Source organism: Harpia harpyja, chromosome Z (assembly GCF_026419915.1).
Source record: "Harpia harpyja isolate bHarHar1 chromosome Z, bHarHar1 primary haplotype, whole genome shotgun sequence".
Classification (NCBI taxonomy): Eukaryota; Metazoa; Chordata; class Aves; order Accipitriformes; family Accipitridae; genus Harpia; species Harpia harpyja.
Genome location: NC_068969.1, coordinates 64,392,951 through 64,416,299, shown reverse-complemented (window position 1 = coordinate 64,416,299; position 23,349 = coordinate 64,392,951). Strand labels below are relative to the sequence as shown.

Here is a 23,349-nt window from a genome sequence, read left to right as displayed (position 1 = left end):
GATACAAATAAATCCTGTCAGTCACTTCCAGCCTGCACCTCACAACAAACAGAAAGGCACAAATTAAGAAACTACTTTGCATTTTTATTGAATAACTAAATTTAATGTACATACTGATATTGACCTTCAGACTCTTGTTTATCGGTGAAGACCAAAGACTTATCCACTGCACTGCCGATTCCTAAACTGGGTTGCAAAATCCAGTGGCAGTGACAAATCTCTTACACATTATTTCACAGAACTTTTTCCTGGACAAGCTTCTCCATGCCTTGAGTGCTACGCTTCACCACTGCCATTACAGCTGTCAGGCAGACAATAAAACGATGAATGTATCTCCATTTTTCTCATTCTCAGCTGAGAAAAAAATGCCAGGTAAAGCAAGGTTAGGCTGAAAACATGCTGTTACATGAGCCAGCTTTTTGCACGTGCCTAGGTCCAGGTCCCACTCCAGGGCGGTGGGAGCGTGCCGGCGGGCTCCCCGTGCAGACCAGCAGACTCAGGGTTTGACTCAGGGACATGACGCAGAGCTTCACACAAGAGGACCCAAAGCAGCTGCCAAAACACCTCACACACTGTGGCTTTCCCAGTAAGCTGGGCTTTTCACTTTTTTCTCTTGGCAAGGCTTGCCAGTCGGTTGCCTGTTCAGAAACTGGGCGGAAAGCTGAAGGGCAGTCCCGGCAGTCCAGCGGCTCCAGGCCTCGCCAGTCTGCTCTTACAGGGCCCCACATTTCCAGAAAAAATTCAACTATACTGCCTCAGTCCTTCTGACATTGTTCATTAAGGTTCTGCAGGTTTTTTAAGTCTCATTATTAGAGGAGCTGAAGAAAAACCAAGGAATGGATACAGCTGTTTTCCACTATAACGCATGCCCTTTCTGTTTCCTAAAATTAATAAAAGTATACGCACAGGTCAGCATCACAAATGATGTTACAGAAAAAAGAGTGCCCCTGATGAGCCCAGTTTTTCAAGGAGATGAAAAGATGAAGAGATTCGGTTCCCTGATTTCTGGAAAACTTACCGTTGTAGCCCATGCTGCCCAAGTGCCTTCACAGGGACAAATAATTTGAAAAACTGTTGAATTAGTTTCATTTTTAGCCCTACACATTTGCCCATCTCCAAGGACATGCCATCCTTCACAGTCGCAAGGATACACTTACCTATCACAAGTTCCCTGCTGTCAGTCCTGCTGACAGGAGCATCTAGCTACCCAACCAGCTGTATGACTTTGAACAACCCTGTGTTAAACTCCTAACCACATGCTTCCAGGGCTCTGGATTAACACCTCCTCTATTTTCATTCTGCCTTTCTACTATGCTCTTGAATGAACACCATTTTAAGAATCAGACCTTCCTAGGTCTGCACAAGGCCATACAAGAGAGAGAAAGAGAGCTGAGCCAAGGCCACCACGAGGCTTTGGACACAGCTTTTCCCTCTTTAGACTTAGGAAGATGTGGAGGCAGGGGCCCGTGCCACAAGAAAAGGCGGTGTGGCTGCCTTCAAACAGTTGTTACAGATCTCTGTAGCTGCAAGAGAGGCTAAGCATGGTGATCAACTGGGGCCCATGTTAAGGAGAAAAATCTTCTATTTCCCTTCTGGTTTTGAACCTTGAATTTATTTACTGTGGTGGGAAATGCACTGACGCTTGTGCTGTGCATTTTCCATATGATCATTAGTTAGCATCACATCAAGGTTGGTTACTTAGACATCTGAGATCCAATTAGCCTGTCATTTGCATATGCACAACACCAATTGGCTTCAACGAGAGCCGCACGTGCACCACTGATGAATAACTGAGCCTCCTTAACTCAGCTTCCACAAGTTGCCCATCGAAGGGGAGTCTAAACCAGCATTGTGACAAACATATGGAACTTCAAAGCAAAAAGAAGCTAAACTTACGGACACACATCTCCCTGCTTTCATAAAATCCAGGGCAGCACTGGGATTTACGCCTGTACATCGTTTTTTCACCATGTCTGTAAGCAGTACGGTAACTGATCCTAAAGAAAAGAATGAATGGTTGTTATATACAATTCATGGTTCAGAAACAAAACAATATATATTCTTACACATTTTAAAAAATCAGGTGTCAGTAAGAGGAGAGAAAAAAAGCTCAAAGAGACCTTGATTTATCTGTTGCTGAGTTCAAGAGTCCTAAGTGGTTCCCCAACAAGCTTTATGCCCATGGGTGGCTGGGCAGCAGGAAAAAAAGTTAAGGATTTTGGCTACTTAACTAATATGCAAACCAGAGCATCGCTGCCTTTGCCATTAGCATCCCCTATGGAGGCTAAATCCTGGCAATACAAATCAGTTTGCTGGGTCATTACAGCTATCAGTGATCACCCTCCCAAGGGTAAGTCAGTTTTCTAGGGGGAGAGATGTCATGAAAAGAGAAGTTCTGGTTAAGGCAAGAGGCAGGAAAGCTCAAGGGAGAGCTCAGACCTCCTGCCGCTCTGCCAAACACAGCCCTGCAGGGCAGTGGAGAGCAGCAAACGGAGAAATCAGCACATAAACCCATCAAGAACTGCAGAAAATACAGCTTCCTTCTGACACAAGCAAGTAGTATTTATCAGAACTGGGCTCTCCCACCACTCTCTCTCCTCTCTACTCCCCACCGCATCTGTAAAACTGTCCCCCCGGCTCTCCTGGCAGCTGACCACAGACTCCACCAAGCAGTAAACACATCCCCACAACACCTGAGACAGTCTGGACTCCCAGCAAAGAACAGCTCATATATAAATGATATTCTAGGTAAACAAAGTGTAATCTCTCTTTGAACTCAGAATCTGCTTTTTATGTTCTATCTGTACTGATCCATCTCCTCCAGCTGCTGTGCCCCAGGGAGACTTTCCCTGGGGTTCATACTTATGGGCATATTCCTCTGAGGAAAACACTTCTTACAGCCGTCACCAGTTTTTAATCATTCACCCCTTGCTTACTTTCTGCAAGCACAAGGAGTTTCATTTAACAAATCTTTTTTTTTCCTTTCAAGTAGCATACACTTTCCCCAGAACATAAGGTTGCAAGTAGCAAGGGGTCTGTCATGACATTTCTGAAGAAATACACCTCACAGAGTCTGAGGAATACAACTTTGTGCATTGCATGCTTTTTCCCAACCTGTTCATTTTCTGTTAGCACTTCATGGGATGATACACCCTGACCTGCTAATAAAACATATGTGGCATTGCTTGGACAAGCATTTTCCAGTTGACACAGACCACAGCAGTTAGACACAGAAATCACTATAGCTACAATAACCTACATATCATGCTTCATTTTGACAGACACAAAATCTTCACAAATCTACAATATCAGCAGTCTGACAATATTAACAATTATACATCACCTGTGTCGTGTGCACTTAAACCAGTTTAGGATGTCAGTACAACTGGTGTAGTAAATTTGATCAAAAGGATGCGGATATGACTCTTGCACTGTAACTGAGTAACTGTGAGAGAGAGAGAGTAAGCAGACAGATTATTGAGCAAGTCCTTTATAGTACAGTCTGATTTAAGTAAGTCTTTTACAGAGTCCTGGCATAGAAAGGAATAAATATAACAAAATATTCATGTGCAACAAAAACTCACAGAAAGTTCAAGTTTAAGTAAAACATGAATCAGCTAACTTTATAAAACAGAAGATATCGATTGAAAGGTTTTTCTTCCACCAAGCAAAGAAAAATATATCTGCAGAGAGCCATCAAGTCCTACTGTGTAATACATTTGATGAAATAGTACTACTAGACATATAAAGAAAAGTAATGTAAGCCTAAATTTAAAAAAAGCCAAAAAACCTGTGTCTCAAATGAGCAGCAAATTGAAGTAGTGTGTAGTACGTGTTCTCCTGTGGCCATAACTTTTACTAACATCACTAGATAGCTGGAAAACTAGTTAAGAGCCAGAAAACAAGGTTTCTTCTGTTAACATACAAAACAGAAAAATCTCACTGGATTTTCTGAGAAATTTCTGTTAAAAACTGTAGCTGTATCCACAGGAAAACATCTTTTTTGGTAGTGGAAAGGTCTGCAATGTATTTCGATACTAAGTGGCTGTTAGCACAGAAATACACCTATGTAATAATTACTGAAAAATGATATAACAGTTGTGCCATCAAAGAGTCTATTCAGCCATAAAAAACTATAAAATATTAAAGTCCATAACCTGTTTTGTTTACTGGCTAATTTTTAACAGAGAACCTTTTTTTTTTCCAGAAATACTGTGCTGAAGTCCTATAATTATTTTCTGCCAAATTATAAGTGCAGTATCCTAGAAATAAATCTACGCTATGAAGTCCAGAGCCTCCAGAGCTGTCAGTGGGGCAAGAGGAACAGAGCCCTGTTGCAGAAGGGAAAGATATTGAACCATCCTAGAAAACTCTTCAGCAGGCTGTTTGTGCTGGCAGTCAGTCAGTCCTTGATTGCGCAAGGGGGTTAGAAAATACGGGAATGCATGGCAAGTTCCTGCAGTAGGACTAATTCCCAGGACCAGCCAAAACACTTAAGTATGTAGCCCGTCCAGCTTTCACTCACTTTCACTCACACCCCCTTTGACCTCTCAGCACCTATTGCAGGGTAACAGCCACAATCTCCTCTTCCTACACTGAGGGAAAACACATCCAGACCCACTTATTCTAACTGCCCAGAACTTACTCCCTGTTTTTCCTATGTCCATATGAAGGCAAGCAACCTTAATCCATCCAGCTGTCTGACCTAGTCCAACAAAATGTTGGTGGGGTGCCGATGCTTGCCTGAGGCTCTGTGCTCTTTGTTTGAGGCAGGGCATGCTCTACTCCTTCTTGCTGTGATCACGGTTCATTTGTAAAGACCATTTTATTACTGGCTGGGTAGATTTAATTAAAGCATATAGCACTGCCAGTGACAGCAGCAGTAAAGAGCTTGTATCTAGTGTTTTACTCATTCACACTTAATGTACCTTTGTCGCCTGGCTCTGAGCAACAGTGTGAAATGTTTCGTTAAGTTTACTTGGAGTTGCTCCCCATTTCTGAGACTCAGCAGAAGAAGGAAAAAAGTTCATGCAACAGAATGGGCATGCTTGCTAGATATATTTTTCTTTCTGCAGCCTTTGATTAGTTTGTTTTAAAATACCTTATGCAATGTAAATAGCTATATTTGGGGTTTTTTTCCCATTTTTCTTTTGCTACATTATAGCTTCCCTCAAAACTACTTTTATCTATAAAAACAGTAAACAAAGCATACACAATATAGGGCATTATCCAGTAACATCATAAACACGTGCCTGAATACTGTAAACAGGTACTTAGTATGGTAACTACTTCATATACACATTGCTGTATAAGCCAAATTGTACACAATGGTAGGGGCAGAGACTCCAAATGCTTCACATGAAGCTCAGACAAATTCCTGGGGAAGGTCCTTAGGTGATGATTTTTTTTAGAGAGAGAGACTTTATAAAAAAGTGAATACAAGTTTCAATTTTCTTTTAAAGATTCAGCCATTACAATTGCAAATAAGTGTACAGTGGCTTAGCAGCAGTCCCAGTGATTAAACATAAAATGCAGTTTACCTTAAATGCAGGAAATACTGATGTCCTCAAGTGAACAGTTAGACTGTCTCAGGGACTAGCTGATCGCCCATGGGCATAATAATAATAATAATAATAATAATACCATAAGGCTTGGTTTCACACCTATAACCTTTACACAAGAAAAGAAGTACAGCAAATGCTTGTGGCTCAACCTCTCCTACCCATTGTGGCATTCTCCTTGTAATTAATGTGAAACTGGGTGAACAAACGAACCAACTAAATTGATGAATTTCTTTCTGTATCTATAAATTTCTGAACCTCATAGAAAAAATTAACAACAAATCTTTTTTCAGTTTCTGTGAATGTTGAATAGGAAAGAATCAGCATAATAAAGTTTGGCCAAACTCCAATATGGTTAATTGTATTTTGCTTATGTAAAAGCTTCTTTTCACTTAAATTGAAAAAAAGCTATTTTTATTCACTGCTTGTACCCAGATGGTGTGTAATATTGCTGGTGCCACAGTAGTGTTTTTTGCATCCTAACCCCTACTGCAAAGATGACTGCATTTCAGCCCAGTGTGAAATAGCCTTTTACTTATCCAACTTACCTTGCCCATGCAGTAATGCAAAATTTTTTTCCCAGTTCACGACTCAACTAAAATCTTTAAATAATTTTAAATGTGCCAAGTAAAACAAAACAAAATTATTACAATTGGAATTCATGTCATGTATTTTCCAGAAGAAAATATTACCTTTCCCAGTGGCTACACACATTGGGATCTTCCAGATTCAAAGATAAAGTTGTCCCCATCCAATGGTACAGGAGTATGACAGGGAAGCCAAAAAATGAGTTCAAATGCAGAACCATCTTTCCAAAAAGGCGGCTGTGAGAAAAAATATTTATAATACATTAACAGTATTACAGAAAGGATAAAGGAGCTAAAACTATTGACCCATATACAATCAATATATATAATATAAAGCAACAGGTACTTCAAGAAACACACACTGCTTGCCTAGCAGCAGCAATATCACACCCATTTCGGAAGAAGAACCCAAATGGAGTAGTTTCACATGAGTGGCAGGGCATCAGTCGCTGAACAAACTACATTTTAGAGGTCCCACTGTTCCATCAAATTGCAGGCAGCCAGGCTCAGTCTCTTTAGTGATGGTTTGTCCCCAGCAAACGACAGAGCTGCAATTTAAAAGAAAGGCTGGCGTTTGCTCAAGACTGCAAGAGTAGAAAGGTTCGGCTAATGACACACCATCAGAAATCCTGCACATTACTTCTACTCACAGGAAGGGTTTGTGCTACCCCATTCATTACCAAGAGCACCCCCAATTCCTGCAGCCTACGCTGACCTCTTTTAAAAACCCCAGATGCTGCCCCACCTCAAGCAGCACCTTTCGTAAAACACTCTTCCCCCAAATTACACACTGACTTCATTACGTGGCCTCCCAAAGGATGCCTGAGGATCCAGGGCCCAGGCCAGCAAGGGGGGTGATGCCCAGGGTCTGCTTGGGAAAGGCTGCGCCCTAACACCCAGGCACTGCCTCGACCTGGGCACCTCCATAAACTGCCTTCCTACAGGGCCCAGGCAACAGCATCACATGGAGAGATGCAAGTCAGAGGAACAAAAAGCAATATAAAGATGTTCTGCAGGACTCAGGGGGTGGTGGTGTTTATTTTTTAATGCAAATATAAAAGTGAAATTATATATATGCATGAATACTCCTTATCAGTTCTTCAAGATGAAGAACAACACTATTGGAAGTGTTGTTCAAACAACACTATTGGAAGGCGCAATGCAAGCTCAGGACTTGCAAAAAATGGCATGGTGCTTTTACTAACTAACCTATAATTCTCATGCAAAACAAATTAATTAATCAGGGGAAGGGTTTAAATGACTATGCTTTACATTGTTAACAGACAGCCTCATATGTTATCCTGCAATGTTAGTGCTCTTTAAAGTTGAATTCCCAATATAGTTTGCAAAAATACCCCCTCCTCTGCCAGCTGTATGATTCCCAAATAGAATAAACATTCTGCTCTTAGAAAAAGTTATTGTAATAACATAAAAATCTAAAAGATTATCCTAACACTTTGACTAGTCTATCTTTGTTTTCAAGCAAATGATCTTAATTTTCATACCGAAACACTTAATCCAACCTGCCATTAATCCACAAATGCAAGAATGAATGCTGGTAATAGGTAACTTGTAATGATTTAAGCTACTATATTTCCCTTTCAGTCAACATTTGACCTTACATCCTCATTTTCACACAAATTTTAACACTATATGGCTACAGAGATCACCACAAAAAAAAAAAGATATCATTGAGTCTAATCTGTAGTATAATAAGAAAATAATTCCTGATAAATATGTTTGTTTTTAAATAATACAAATACTTTTAACAAAGTAAATTATTCAGAAACAGAAATTTCTTATTTTAAATGTTATGCAACAAAATAAAGCAAACCACACCAATAACTTTATTTTAAGAGAAAAAAGTCCACTTTGTGCCATAAAAAAAAAAAAAAAGAAATTAAATAGTCTTACTTTACTTTTAACAAAGTAAATTATTCAGAAACAGAAATTTCTTATTTTAAATGTTATGGAACAAAATAAAGCAAACCACACCAATAACTTTATTTTAAGAGAAAAAAGTCCACTTTGTGCCATAAAAAAAAAAAAAAGAAAGAAATGAAATAGTCTTACTTTACAATACCTTCTTCAGAAGTCAACATAAAAAAGCTCACAAAGAAAACTATTATATTTAAGCTATCTGAGGATACAGAGATGATCCCATTTTGCTAAATCCCTCTTGAAAAATCAGGGCTGCTGAAAGATATTTCATGGTCTGTAACTGTTTCTCTGCATGCACGCTGCATAGCAAAGTAGTCAATGTGCAGTTGTTTAAAAAGCAGTAAAAGCAGCTGTATTTTCAGCTAATAATTTCAACAAAGTTGTGATTTTCCTCATCGAAAATAGTCACTGTGATTATGCAGACTGTAAACTTTATTTCCTTTTTTTTTTTATGCTCCACTTCAGTAACTTTCCTTTTGGATACATTTAACAAAATTTAAAATTAAAAAAAAAAAAAATCATTTGCATGAACCCCCTAGTGTAAAACTTGATTGCATTCCAGATCTTTTGCTTAATTATTAAGGAAAATCAAAACAGAAAATCAGTACAACTGATTAGCATTGCTAAAGTGTTTATATTAGCAATAAAAAATGTAGATGACTCATTTAACTCTTGCTGTCTACAGTTTGCACTGAGATACCCTGTTCAGACATTCACTTTTCATATTATATATTACTTAAATTATCTCACCCAATAATACATCAGTATCTTAACTATCTACATATACAGAGTACCTGTGCTTTCAGTACTGAAAATGCTCATGTTGGAGAACACCTTCTCTATGCAAATTAGCAATTAGTAGATGTATGAGAGAGTAAATAACTCATGCTAAAACAGAAAGCTCCTCTGACCTCCTACAGCACATTGTATAATTTACATTCCTGAGTTATAAACAGGAATTTTGCTACCAGGCATTGAGCTTTCTACTGTGAGTAGCACCACTGACCTCCATGAAAAAGATCTTCAAAGAGGCAAATTGTTGTTCCCAAAATGCTCTCCAATACCCAGCCACATGTTTGCATATGGAGGGGGGCGGGGAAGAAGACATTTTTCAAGCTTAATATCGGAGTTAGCAAAATACATTTTCCAATCATTTGTATTGTTAACCAGCATGTATGACTCTCTCAGTGCAGCTGAAGTCTCTGACTTCACAACCTGACGCCACACAACAAAATTAACCTTGTGCATGGCACTTTACTGCCAGGTCTTTCTTCCGCTGAAGTACACAACAGAATATGTATGTTTCAACAGAACACTAAAATCTTATTGCTCCTTAGCATTTTTTATACTATTAAAGGCAAAAACTTTAGTTGACAAAGCTGCATCTTTACTGTCATTTGGGCAGGATCTTTAAGGCAGGTGCTGTGCAAAACGAGGTCTGTTTAGCTCAGAGACTTCTCTGTTTCCCTGGACTTTAATACAAGCCCATGGTTTAAAAATGTTAACAGGAAAGCAATGCAGCTGCATGAAGCTACCATAGACTACTCCCCTAAGTTTCTGTAATCTAATTAGGGAAATTTAGCTCATTATACATTTATTATATCAAAGGAAGATATTAATAGTCATCAATAATAGTCATATTAAAAAATTAAACTGATCATCCCAAGGTATATTACCATCACTAACAAGCTCATTTTAAAATGGTGTAACAGGTGTACAGGTATCCCAAAAATATACTCCCATAAATTACAGGTACTCCCCTAAAATACATTTTAATGTGAGCAACTACACAAACTACATTCATCTCACTAGTAAGCAGATGAAAAAGCCTGTATGTGCACCATATAAATACAGACAGTTAACCATTACTACCCATCATCTGAGATTTGTAGGCACTTTCTTTGCCACTACCAACTGTGTTGACAGTTTTGCACACGTTTTGCTTCAGTTTGTTTTTTTTTCCTATAGAGTTCGCACTCAAATTCAGAGAAAGAATAGGTAACTAAAAAAGGCAAACAAATGCTTCTCCTCTCCGTAGTGAAAGTTGAAACATGATTACAGATTAATCTCTCCACCCACCCAGAGCAGAGCCCCAAGCAAAACTCAGGGCACACAGCTCCCCCTCAGATTTGTCATAACAAGAGATAAATAAATAAGAATGGAACGGGGGGAGCAGGGGAAGGTAACACAATTCCAAACATAAAAGAAGTGAAGGTTGCTCAAGGCTGTGAACAAGCATTTTTTGGTCAGCAAAATCAAGTGCTGCCGATGAATTAAGCAAGATTAGAACTGCATGAGCAACAGAGAATAGTATGATACAGTTGCTAACATGACATAATGGACCCAAGACCAAGAGAACTGCTGATGTAGCCTTCTCATTACTGTTGCAAAAGCGTTTTTACTACTGCAACATAAAAAATGAAGCAGGAACATGCCATTTAGTTAGAAGACAAACTTTAGAATAGTAGGAGCTTTTCGTACTCCGTTATGGTATCTCTAAGGTTTTACAACACTCACTTCTGCCTTTCTGCAGTGATACAGCACAGGTATGTTGAACTGTTCTCTGGGCTGTAATCCCATGGGCTGTTTGTAATTACACTTACATTGCATTAACCTGCATGTACAGCAAATGCCATTTTAAAAAAATCTTCATTCTGTCCATCATAGTTAAACTTTCAGCCCGAACAGTAAAACACACAGTCATTACTATAGAGTCCCTTGCTGGTGCCTCTGCCTTCACATTCTCCAGAGCATGACAAAGCCAGCACCCCATAAGAGACTTGGTGACTGCTACCTGCAACTGGAAATCACAGCTTCAGACAAGATAAAGACTTTTTCTAAAGATTTGCCAATGGAGAATTGTTTGGTCCTTCACTTCCTATGTAGCATTTTTTGTAACATTATACTCTCCTCACTCCTGAGGTTCAGCTCCTCTGCCAGGGGCACAATTTGTTTATAAAATAATCTCTTACACTACCAATGTCAGGCAAAGCAAAATTTGAACCTGACCTAATCTTGTCAAAAATGACTAGTCCCATGTTAACTTCTGTGAAAAAAACTGATTGCTTTTATTGATTACATTAGAGAATTAATTGGTGAAGAGCAGAAGGCGTTTTTCCTTCGGAAATCAGTAAATCAGTTTGATGCTGTGTCACATGAAACTTCACTCATAAACCAAATACAAATTAACCTGAATAGGAGCATTATCACACAGACCCTAGACTGGCTGAAGAAGTACAATCACAGCAAATGTAAATAAAATGACTGGTCTTTTCTCTAATCCTCAAAATATGTCACTCCAAAGGCATCATCGCCAGTTAGCAAAGCTCAGAAGGGACCAACATGCAACCCATCTGGCAAGGCTGAGACTCTGCTTGACACAAAATGTGTGGGATCTGGACAGCTAATATGACAGTTTGCTAAATGATAATGCAATAGTGCCCTAAACTGAATGACCTTTTCACACCCCCCATGATCAGATATAACAAGAGCCCTTCTTGATGCAGTTTAATCAAATCTGACCCTCTTAGCTCGTGCTTCTTTACTTTTAAACCTCACTTCTCATTTGAATATGTGCTAACTGAGAGGTATTGCCTTAGCCATGCACTCACAGACAGCCTGACTCCACCGGATGAATTTGCAAAATATATGACTAGCCATAAACCGTACTAACTCAATCACTAAGCCCTCCCTCAAACTGCAGTATTAATTTCTTTATTTCATACCCTAGTACACAAAAGTAACAGCCCCTCCAGTTGTCCTCTTTACAAGTTTATTCTTCTGCAAGCTTTTTCACTCCCAAGGTCCCTCTGGGGTTGGCAGCCCAGCCATTTATGCCAATTAAGACAAGTTTAGGGCTACAAGCCAAGTCAGCTGCATCCCTCCTCATACACTATCAGATATTGCATGAAAAAGTGAGTACCCCTACATCACTCAAAAACAGTTACACCACAGACAAAATCTCAAATTTGAATTAGTATCTAAGATTCAAAGTGAAACAAACTGATACATTTGAAGAGTCCAAAGGTGTTTAAGACAAAGTGCATGAAATGGAAAAATAATTAATTTAGACTGGTACCTGAAGAATAACCAAATCAGAGGCTGAGTGTGCTGGAACAAGTCTCCTTTCTGGGGACAGACATAGCACTGTTTTTTTTCAAGTGCCATGTTATTAAGAAAAAGTGAATGAATTGCCATTTTTCCTCAGTTAATAGATTAGATCATTTTTATTTTTCTCTCTCTCTTTAACTATCAGAGATTTCTAGGAAAATGAGGTTTATGTAATCACAGTGTTTGTGTGTGTGTTCTGGCCTCATGCCCAATAACTTCTAAATCCATTGGTCATTTAAACTGGAGTTAACAGAAGTGAGGAAGTCTTGAATTGTCAATTTCCAGAGAATCCACTGATAACCCACAAGTCTGGAGGAAACCAAGCTTTATTTGCCCATAAGTCATGGAAATACCTGTTTTGAAATCTATGGCATCACGATCCTTTACATAATGTTATCATTTCACAGGCTGCATATCTGTACCATTCCTTCTAAATATAAATGCAGTAATACATGATCTGATCTTAAATAACAGACAGCACCTGTTAAACTGTATTTTGGAGTAGGCACCTTCTACTTAAACACAAAAACTTTCAGGTGGAAGCCTGGATAGATTGCGAGCTGTCACACTGCACATTGTTTTATAAGGGTCAAACAATCTCTTGGACTGCAATTATAAGGATAGTTCCATTTCCAGAATGAAGTAAGTTTATTACGAACATTAGACGAAACAGAAGTCTTTAACTCTCAGCAAACTTCTAGCCTTATACTAGCAATGCCACCCAGTGCCATGGCACAGTGCCAGATGGCTGGCCCCTCCATAGCACTGCATGCCCCAGCATCACGCTGCAGTACAGACCCAAAAGCACAGCGCTATTCCATCACCAGCATAAACTGGGTCCTTGAGGACTTCGTATTTCCAGGCAAGTCACTCAGCAGTATCTTTTAGAATATTTGTTCTTACTGTAAAAGATCAGATGAGAGTTTCCCTAGGATCTTCTGGCCTCTTGAAAAAGTAAGACTCTTTTTGGTCCACCAACTTCACTTACTGCCATGCAACACTCTCACCGTACAGTGAGAGTTTCCATAGCCACTAAGCTGGCAGGGATGATATATCCATTTATAGAATCATAGAATCATAGAATCATTTTGGTTGGAAAAGACCTTCAAGATCATCAAGTCCAACCATTAACCATGCCCCCTAAACCATGCCCTGGAGTACCCTGTCCACTCGCTTTTTGAATATCTCCAGGGATGGTGACTCAACCACTTCCCTGGGCAGCCCATTCCAATGTTTGACAACCCTCTCAGTAAAAAAATTTTTCCTAGTATCTAACCTAAATCTCCCTTGCCTCAACTTGAGGCTATTTCCTCTTGTCCTATCTCCAGACACCTGACAGAAGAGACCAACACCCACCTCACTACAACCCCCTTTCAGGTAGTTGTAGAGAGCGATAAGGTCTCCCCTCAGCCTCCTCTTTTCTAGACTGAACAACCCCAGATCCCTCAGCCGCTCCTCATAAGACTTATCAGTCCTCTTCCCCCTCAAATCAGTATAAAAAGGAGAAGAAAAGAAAGTTCAGTGGAAGTCAAGTTTGCACAAGGCAAGGAGGGATGGTAAAGATAAATACCAGCATGCCAGATCCTTTGCAGATGGTCTCATTATTTTTCTTCAGAGGCAGCCTGCCTAACATCACAAGGATGGGGTCATTTCACTGTAGCTGTCATTGTCCACTAAATCAGAACACTGTTCACATTAAAAGATTATTTTCTTTTTCAGGCAGATAACAATTACACATCTTGAACATGTAAACCTGTGATCACTAAGGTTACCTACAGCACATGGTACTGTATGTTTAAAGATTATTCACACAGGAAGTCGACAAGATGAACTGTTAACAAAAATCGTTTGGCTAAATGTGCTGTCAGGTTATTTTCCACCCAGATGAAGAGTTACCAAGTAAAGACAGTTAAAATTGTCTAGAATCCAAACCAAAGTATCTGAAAGGCACACTTTCAGAAGATGAAATAGCAACTAGAACATAAACCCCGATATACTTCTTTTACACAAGACACTTCAAGTGAACCATATAAAACTATGCCAGGTGAGTATACTTGTTATCTATTTCTGGTCTGGGTACTAGTGGGCAATAATCTATTGCTTTAACTTCAGGCTCTCGTACCAAAAAAAAAAACTGGAAAATTCCTCAAGATGCTTAATGCTCTTTCATCCCAAGCCAAATAATGAAACAAGAGTAAGCGATGGACAGAGAAGCTGTATGTGAGATGAGGAATGACAGAGAAAAGGAAATTGTTTCTAAAAAGAATTTATAATAAACCGATTTTGTAAACACAGACCACCGAAAATCTTCACAGGGTGTGTCTGTACTGTTGATGGTAGCATTGTCTCAGGGTCCTATTTTTGGGTAATGGCAAGGTGCAGCTTGTCACCAGGGGACAATTCGGGACCAAGAGTAGCTCCCCCTTCCACACATAGGGAAGGGCACGCAGAAGCCTGGTTTTAGAAAAGCCACCCTCAACCACCACCTCTTTCTCTTAAGTGCATGGAGATCTTCAGAGATTGCCGTTTCCCAGCTTACTGCCTGTTTCTGGGCAAGCTTTTGCAGCTGTTTGTTGCCTGCACCCTCCAGCCAGACCTTCAAGGTCTTCCTCCTCCCCTTCCAGCCCCTCATCACAGCTGCAGATTACCCCAGGGCTGGCCAGCTGCCCCCAGGGAAGCCACAGGTCAAGTTTTGGAAGAAAACAGTGGTGGGATGCAGAGACACGCGGAAGCCAGGGGGTGGCTGGTGATGTCACCTGGCTGGGACGAGGCTACTGACGCAGGGACCAGCAGCTTTCAGTCTGTACACAGATGGCACCTATCAGCCCTGGGCATCTTACCCTGGGTGGATGTTGACAGTTAACAGTAGTGAAAGCAAATAACATATATTTTAAGAGAGGCTGCACAGTATAGGGCTCGATACAAAAGTCATATCCACACAGACAGACTTCCTTTCCCTCCTCTTCCCCTTTCCTTTTTTCAGTCAAATAATGTGTTCCTTACTGAACCATCAGCCTGTATATTCATGCTAGGGCTGTTTTAATAGTACAGGTGAAAGCTACAAGGCTAAGAGTAAAAATGGCTGGATGAATGTGTTTAAGGAAAAGTTTCTTCTCAAGTTAGATGTTAGTGACATGTATGAAAGCTCTGTTTATTACAGAATAACGTGGTAAGAAATCTGTATCGAATTTTTAACATAGTCACTTAAGCAGACGGCATCACCAGACATCTGATATTTCATTTTTTTCTAACGGGAATCATAAGAAAGGATATTGTATTCATGGATGCAACTGTGAAAACTTTGTGGTTACTGACAAGTTGTCTGGGACAATCCTGTGGTTGCCTAAATACACCAATGCCCTGATTCCACTGCTGCGGAAATTCTCATTCATGGTTTTACCCTCTCTCGACTGTAGCTTTTGTGACCCCTCTTTTCGTATCATCTCAAGTACCAGCCTTCCAGACACTGTGTCACTTCCATTTTTTTGCCGGGGTATAAAGGAATACAATCACAGGACTCGGACTATTCCTTTAGCTTCCTCTGCAATTTAGGATCCATTTCAGATATGCCCCACTTCCTTTAAAAGTCTTCTGCTTTCTTGTTTCAGCCCTCTTCAAAGACTGCCTCTGTTTCTTTCCTTTCCCCATTACATGCATGTTCTCTTTTTCCACATACATTTCCATCATACATTAGATTCTTCCCTTTCCCAGACACAGCCTCTGTTATCGCTGGCAAAATTCTTCAGTCTGCAGCTCCCCACACTTGTCACAGCCTTTCACTGGACCCTTTCATTATGAAAATCAGACATATGAACACCCTCATTTGTTTATATCTTCTAGATGCTAACCAGTTGTTACAATTTGTGAACAAATTTATTGGTAATACTGCTTCAGTACACTTACCTTTGTAAATCATCCCAGGAAATGCCATTTTGCATATAATGCTCTACAGAAAATAAAGTTGTCACTCCAGTTAGCTCCTGTTTTCATGATTTAGACTAAGCATTTCGCTCTTGTAAATCCTCATTCACAGTACTCTGTTATAGACTTCAATTTTCAAATTATCTGCTTTTTTAAAAAAAAGTTAATTAACTCTGATGCCACCTCATTTTAACAGCTTCTGAACATTTCAATGCATTACTTACCAGCTTTTCTTTTTCACCTCCAGCAGTCAAGTTCAAAGCATCTATGATTCATCACACAAGCCTCCCACACTCCCCACCCTCCCCCCACAAAGTAAATCCAAAACATTCTGGTAGAACAATTGGGAACCCAGAAGTGTTTCCTTTGACACTTCATTCATTCACTTCTTCCACCTTTTGGCGTTTGCAAAGGCTAGAATGGATGTAGTACTCCTGCATTCCTTCCTCAAAGGGGAAAATGGAAGACCATAATGCAAAACCAAAAGAGACTGGTTAATTTTAATTTTTTAACAGAACCACAATTAAAGGGGCAAATCCTATTTCCATTAAAGTCAAAGGGAATTCTGCCCCAAACAGCTTTCAGTGACACTACAATATAACCTGATCAGGCCATCCTGTAGAGTGAGCAACATGTAAGACTGTGATTTTCACAGTAAACTGGCTCAACAACATTGGGAGATACTTTCAGTGCATCTTTTGGAGCTGCTACTAGCTGGAATAAATGGAAGGAGCTCTATAGACCAACAACTTGAGCACAAGTCTTATGAGGAGCGGCTGAGGGATCTGGGGTTGTTCAGTCTAGAAAAGAGGAGGCTGAGGGGAGACCTTATCGCTCTCTACAACTACCTGAAAGGGGGTTGTAGTGAAGTGGGTGTTGGTCTCTTCTGTCAGGTGTCTGGAGATAGGACAAGAGGAAATGGCCTCAAGTTGAGGCAAGGGAGATTTAGGTTAGATATTAGGAAAAATTTTTTTACTGAGAGGGTTGTCAAACATTGGAACGGGCTGCCCAGGGAAGTGGTTGAGTCACCATCCCTGGAGATATTCAAAAAGCAAGTGGACAGGGTACTCCAGGGCATGGTTTAGGGGGCATGGTTAATGGTTGGACTCGATGATCTTGAAGGTCTTTTCCAACCGAAATGATTCTATGATTCTATGTGCAAGACCAGACCCATTTTCCCACCTACTCATTTCATTTCACACCTGTCTCCCTGCCTCTCTCTACCACAGTTAATTTACTACTGCTGAAGGCCCTAACAAGATGCCATCAAGTGATCATACTGTGTCCATTTATACTGGTGGCAGCTGTATATCATTGCTACGGCCCCAGGAGAACTGGGGCAAGACTTATGTTTTATTCTAACTATACCTTTCATAATGCTTGTAAGTATATGCAGTTATGGAAACAATGCTTATATCCGTGAGCTTTCTCCCTGACCTTTACTTCCTAGTTTGTTTGATTTGCACTGCTCCTTGACATTACAGGGTGACAATTTGGTCTCATTATCCCATCTGTGGCCTGTAATACCTATGGACATAATATGAACAACAGGTTAAGGAATAGCTGAACATTTAAGACAAACTCAACATTACATTCTTTTTTAAAAATATTACAAACTTAAAATCATTTTTGCAGGTTTTTTTAGTACTTAGCTTCCCTATCTGTCAGCAGAGAAAAAAAAATAATCCTAGGGAGAAATTCAGCTTGCCAACTGCCAGTGGTATCTGCACACTTTCACTCTTTCATGAGTTTGTGCGTGTGTCTATGCACGCACAGACACATGCATGCTGGTGCATATATGTACATGCAGGTAAATGTACACAGACACAGACAGATGCAGTATACTCCTAGATAAATAGCTGAAGCTGTAAGACAAGACGCTGTGCTTTGGTGAATAAATAATACCTCTAAGAAATAAAACTGCTCCCAACACTCCTGACAGGCAGTTAAAAAAAATGTTCTTTCCAACAATGGCAGAGTAAACAACTCTGTATTTTATGCATAAAAACACCTTGATACTAAAAGAGTAATTTCACATCAAAGTTTCCAGTACTGATTTATATCAGTTTCAGTTTTCTCTTACCATAATTTCTAAGACAACTAAAATCATTAAATTCTTAAATTAATTTCTTTTAATGATGAATCAGATTCTCCTTTACAAAGAGTGCCCGGTACATCATTAAAAGAAACTAATGAAGGCAAATGCCTTAGAAGCTCTAACAATCAAAAGGAGATTTTTTTGGTTGCAATTAATATCTTTTTTCAAGATAATTTCTCATATTAAAATATGTTCATTTACTTTGGTTATTGGTTTTCTGAAACCTTCTTAAATGTCTGCTGCTAATTCCAGCTGAAGGCAGTGTAATTTGAACCCAGAAGAATCAAGACCACATTTTTATTAACTTGACCACAAGGCCTAAATCCCTCAAAATGTTATCCTTCAGGACATATGTTGCTTTCTTTAAACCTGTACCTCTTTGCAGTATGGGTTGTAAAAGGACAGCAGTAGCACAAGCACATATCCGTCATTACAAAAATGGTCTATTCATAGCATTGTCTGACAAAGCACCTTTAGTAACAAGGCACCCTATTCAGAGATCTAATTTTTGCTGACATTTGTATGCCAAAGTAAAAAAAAATCTCTGTGATGGTGGGTTTAATGAGGTACTTTGTTATTCTGTGTAATAAAAATTAAAAGAGAGAGACAGAATTCTTCAGCTTAATTGCCACATCTGTTATTAGGCACTTTACTGTGATTGACTGGAGTGTATGTGTCAAAGACTGTGCCAGAAAAAAGGCAAACTTTGTAAGTAGACTTATAACATATAGCGCAACTGGCATTAGAAGCATCTCTGTTACAACTTCTGCTGCTGCTCAGCTAAAACTACAGGAACGTTGGCCTTGGTTCAGTCATTCATTAAAAATAAAAAGAAGTATTGCGAATTGTGCATGGTGTTTTTCTAAAGGGAAATCAAAAGCATTCACTATTTTCAGAGGGAAACGCAGTGGTCATCTGAATGTCTGAATGTGTTGCCTCTCTTTAACGGATGAGAGACATAAGCAATCCAGAGTTTGGAAACTGCACAGGACGAAATTTCACATTCAATAGTGTATCTGCTGCTTTATTTTGCTAGCAGGCGAGCAAACAGCTGAGAGGACAGTGAAAAACAGCACAGCCTTTGCAGAGGGACTGGACGATCACAGTGTGAGGGAGCTTCTGGGAAGACTGAAAACAGAATGGACACTCTCTTCTGATCTGTGTGGAAATTTGGGATGAAACCTGAACTCACGCACAAAACTGCTTGTTCTCCCTGAAATCCAGAGCAGCCCAACAGCTCAATGCTGCCAGCGTCTGCCAGGTCACCTCGCTGGCCACAGCAGGGACGCTCCAGGCAGCTTAGCAGGATGTTCTCTGCACAGATAGCAAACCCGACTGCAGCTCCCTGGGAGCAGACAATGCAAACGAGTAGGGGAAAGCAAAGCCCATGTAAAAGGGAGAGATCAGAGGAGCTGCCCCGAGGGATCGCAGGACACTGGGAGGAAGTGCATCCTTCCTCCTGTCCATGGCCTTATGTGGGGTTGTGCTGACAACTGACTTAATTCTGATGACTAAAGACTCAGATTCACTGTCACAACACCTGGTGAAAACTCCAGGCTTGGACTGGCCAATAACTTCTATTACATTGTTTTTACTACCAGCTGATCTTCTTTTGGCTCTAAAACCCAAGCTCTTAGCATCCACCAGTCCTGACGTAGTCTAACGACTCTGAGCTTGCAGGCACTCTCTCCCTTGACTAACTGCTACTTTCCAATTTCACACAGGCTTTCTACTAAGAGCACAGAAATGTATGTTGCTATTGTCAGCAAGGAAGATGGACAGGCCAGCTGCCATATTGCTTAAAATTACTTCTTTTCATCCATTTCATCCAGTAAGGAGCAAGGGATTATCTGACCTTCCTTACCGATTTTCTGCACTGCTCAAGAGAGTGAGAAGAAAGGTAGGAATGTGTAGAAGAGCAACGAAAACTGTACCGATATCCATTGCATCCGCTCCTGAAAGGCAGAAGGATGCCCTTGTGTTGAAAGCTAAAGCAAAGCTGTCGTCCAAGACCTGGGGCAAGTGACGGGCGTTTCATCTGACCCAACCGATCAGCTGCCCAGTGAACTAATCCATGAATAGTTTCTTCTCTCTGGAGGGCAGATTGGGACACCCAATTCCCTCCCTCCAGGCGAGCAAGTGACCATTTTTTGGAAAGAGTCTCCCCCAACGGGTGAGATGAGCCAGGGCAGATGCTCTCTGTCACCGTCTGAAGGTCTTTGTTGTGCTCTCAGGAGTCCAAGGCTGCTCCATGCTGCAAGAGGTTCCAGCAAGTTTCCATGTGGCGTTCTGTCTCTGGGGTCTCTTTCTTCTCATGAGCCTTTTGCAAATACCTGATCTCCCTCAGCCTCTTTAATATAGCAAAAGATGGGATTCACTTACTTAAGCACACTTATTTTCAGGTATATGTTATGTAATAATCTCACGTACAGTATTTTTATCAACATAACTCCCTATAAGACCTACAACACTTTTTCTAACACTGTAAGGCTTTTTGTTCTTAAGGCTACTTTTAATAACCACACTATATATGGAAAGTATTTACACTCCCGTCTAAATGTTTTCTCTCATTTCATTAAAAAAAATCAACAGCAGAGCTGAAAACAAAATTTAGGTCTGCTAGTCTCCATTTTCAGCCTACCCTTAGGACACATGCCTCCAGCTCGATATTTTGCCACAGTGGCAATAACATGCACATCGTGCTTACAGTCCTTACTGTGGGTATAGCATCAGAATCATGAAATACAGACTTTTGGGTCTTACACATTTACAAAGGAATCACCACACACAATACCACAACTGAGAATTTTTAACAGATTTGGGTCACCTCTGAAGGGGCCAATAATGCCCTCTTGTCTATCTGCTTTTTCATTCTTTAATTTTCCCATTGGTATTCTTTTTGTAAACTGCAACGAAGAAAAACACACCTATATGCCTAAGAGAAAACCTCAATGTCCTAAAACTTTGGTATTTCCCTGGAGAGAGACAATACAACAGAAAGCATGGTAATTTATTGAATTGTAGTGAGAGACTCCCACAGGAGAAGAAGAGGACGCTTAAAGTACATCCTAGGAGGCAGCCTCCGGAGATGTTTCTGAATGCCACTAGACATTTTTGGAGTGACTGCAATGGATTTCTACGTAATTCCAAAAAACTTAGTACTGAAGACCGACGACAGCAACCTCAGACTTTTTTCACATCTCCTCTCATTGCTAGATGAGAAAGAGCATTTCCTTCCTGCATGTCAGCACTACTTTAGCAAACCAAACCAAAGAAAACAAAAATCTATTTTCCAAAATCTATTTTTGACTTGTAAAAGGGTGTGGTACACACAGAAAGGTTGACAGTCTGCAAAGACAGGAAGAAAATCTTCTGTGTTTTAATGGTGCAGACCAGAGCCCCAAATCACTGCATCCTTTGAGGTTCACTTACTATGAATGCACATCCTGGCTGTCATTATTCACACATAATGCAAATTGGCATGAACTAGTGTTCAGCAAAAAAGAATGGAACATATCTTAAAAGTGCATTAAAGTTGCAGAGGAACAATATTGTTCCAGGGATGAGATTAAGTCTCCCAGCTCTCTGAAATGGGTTACCGAGGTGGAAAAATCTACTGACAGCAGTGGGGATACCTAAAGCAGGGAAGGATCTCTCCTGCTGTGAGAGATTTTTCAACAACTGCTCACCTGATCTTCTTAGTCAGTAATTAAAAAAGCACTTTTTTGTGCTTTCAGAGTTTAAACAACTTCCCTGAAACTAGTGAAACTCACTTCCATTCAGTACCATCTTCTGTCTTGCAGTGATGAAGCCCTGTGGCATACCTGCATATTGGTATTTGCAATGTGTAGTGCCTTTAATCCGAATCAACCCTCAAGCATAAGAAGCATTAATTTTGCTGTGTATTCTCAGCTGAGTCCATTACAGAGCTGGCAATTCAGCTTTTTTCTAAAAGAAAATTTAATAATCTATTAAAAGAGGCCAATTTTTCTGACTTTGGTGGAGGCAGGTTTTGGATAGCTGGACAACACAGACGTGTATGTGTGTTCACAGATCCTACAATGCACAAGCGATCCGTGTTCATGCACCTCGCCTCAGTTACTCTGAAAGTCACTGATTTCACTTGAGTTAGTCCTGGTTTGCTCAATGCAAGTAAGAAAATTGGGGCCTCTGTTCTCTTATGTCTTTTATTTTAAAAGAAATTAAACTAGCTAAAATTAATTTATAAAAAAAAAATAAAGCACATTCTTTGCACAGAGCTAAAACCTTCATGAAATCTATCCCTCAATTTAAAATATGCATTTCAATCTCACTGGCCTTCAGAAACAGTTGTTATTTACAATATCAGTCTCGGGAGGACGAAAAAAAAAGAAAAAAAAGATTAAAAGATCAAGTTACTCTTCACTTCCAAACAAGCCCAGCCACAGCTGTACATCAGCTTCCGAGCAACTGCTCCACAAACACACAACAGGGCTTCTGTCTTCCCACAGGGTTTGCTCGGGTCACCCGCATGTGGCATGGATTAAAGCAGCACTAAAGCTCCATTACAGAGCAGGCGGAGCTGCGAGTGAAACACACAAGCCAGCGGTGCCGCTGGTAAATGCCCCCATCCAGCGGTCTGCCCCGAGGGGTCTCGCCCAGCGCCCAGAGGAGCCCACGCACAGCTCTCGCATGGTCCACGGCCGGGGCGGAAAAAAGGTCGCAAATGATTTTCTCTGCTTTTACGTTTTCACTGTCTAAGCAGAATGAAGTAGGAGGAAAGGAGATGAGTATGTTAAGAGAGGTTTTTGTAGGCCAAAAGAGGATGGTGAAGCGGCAGACTATGATTTCGGTGGTGATGGAGCAATGGAGTCAGGCAGCCTGTGCAAATTGTGAAATTTTCTTTAGAAACGCCATTGTCAAATCTGAAAACCAGAGCAAGGCGCAGTCCCCATGTCAAACACCTGAGTACATGGTGCAGAGTATCCCCGTACAGGGATGCCTCCTCAACCCACTGGAAAGGCAGAGCTCATGCCTCAGCGCCCAGGCGGGCTACAGCCAGAGCGACAAAGCCCACACGAAGCCCATGCCCTGGCCAAGGTTTAAGACATCCGTCCCCTGCACAAGAAGGGAAGGAAACAGTTTTTACCAG

At 40.4% G+C, this 23,349-nt stretch overlaps 1 protein-coding gene across 4 annotated transcripts in view; it reads right to left on the bottom strand.

Annotated features, from left to right (window-relative positions):
* Positions 1–23,349, bottom strand: part of MEGF10 (multiple EGF like domains 10) — a 112,625-nt gene that overhangs the window by 78,704 nt on the left and 10,572 nt on the right. For all 4 annotated transcript variants that reach the window (XM_052778335.1, XM_052778339.1, XM_052778337.1 and 1 more), the window contains 3 exons: positions 6,254–6,385; positions 3,344–3,445; positions 1,897–1,997 (listed from right to left, as the gene is read on the bottom strand). In XM_052778335.1, the coding sequence (XP_052634295.1) occupies positions 1,897–1,997; positions 3,344–3,445; positions 6,254–6,369 (319 nt within the window). In that variant the 5' untranslated portion in view covers positions 6,370–6,385. The remainder of the gene's footprint in view (positions 1–1,896; positions 1,998–3,343; positions 3,446–6,253; positions 6,386–23,349) is intronic.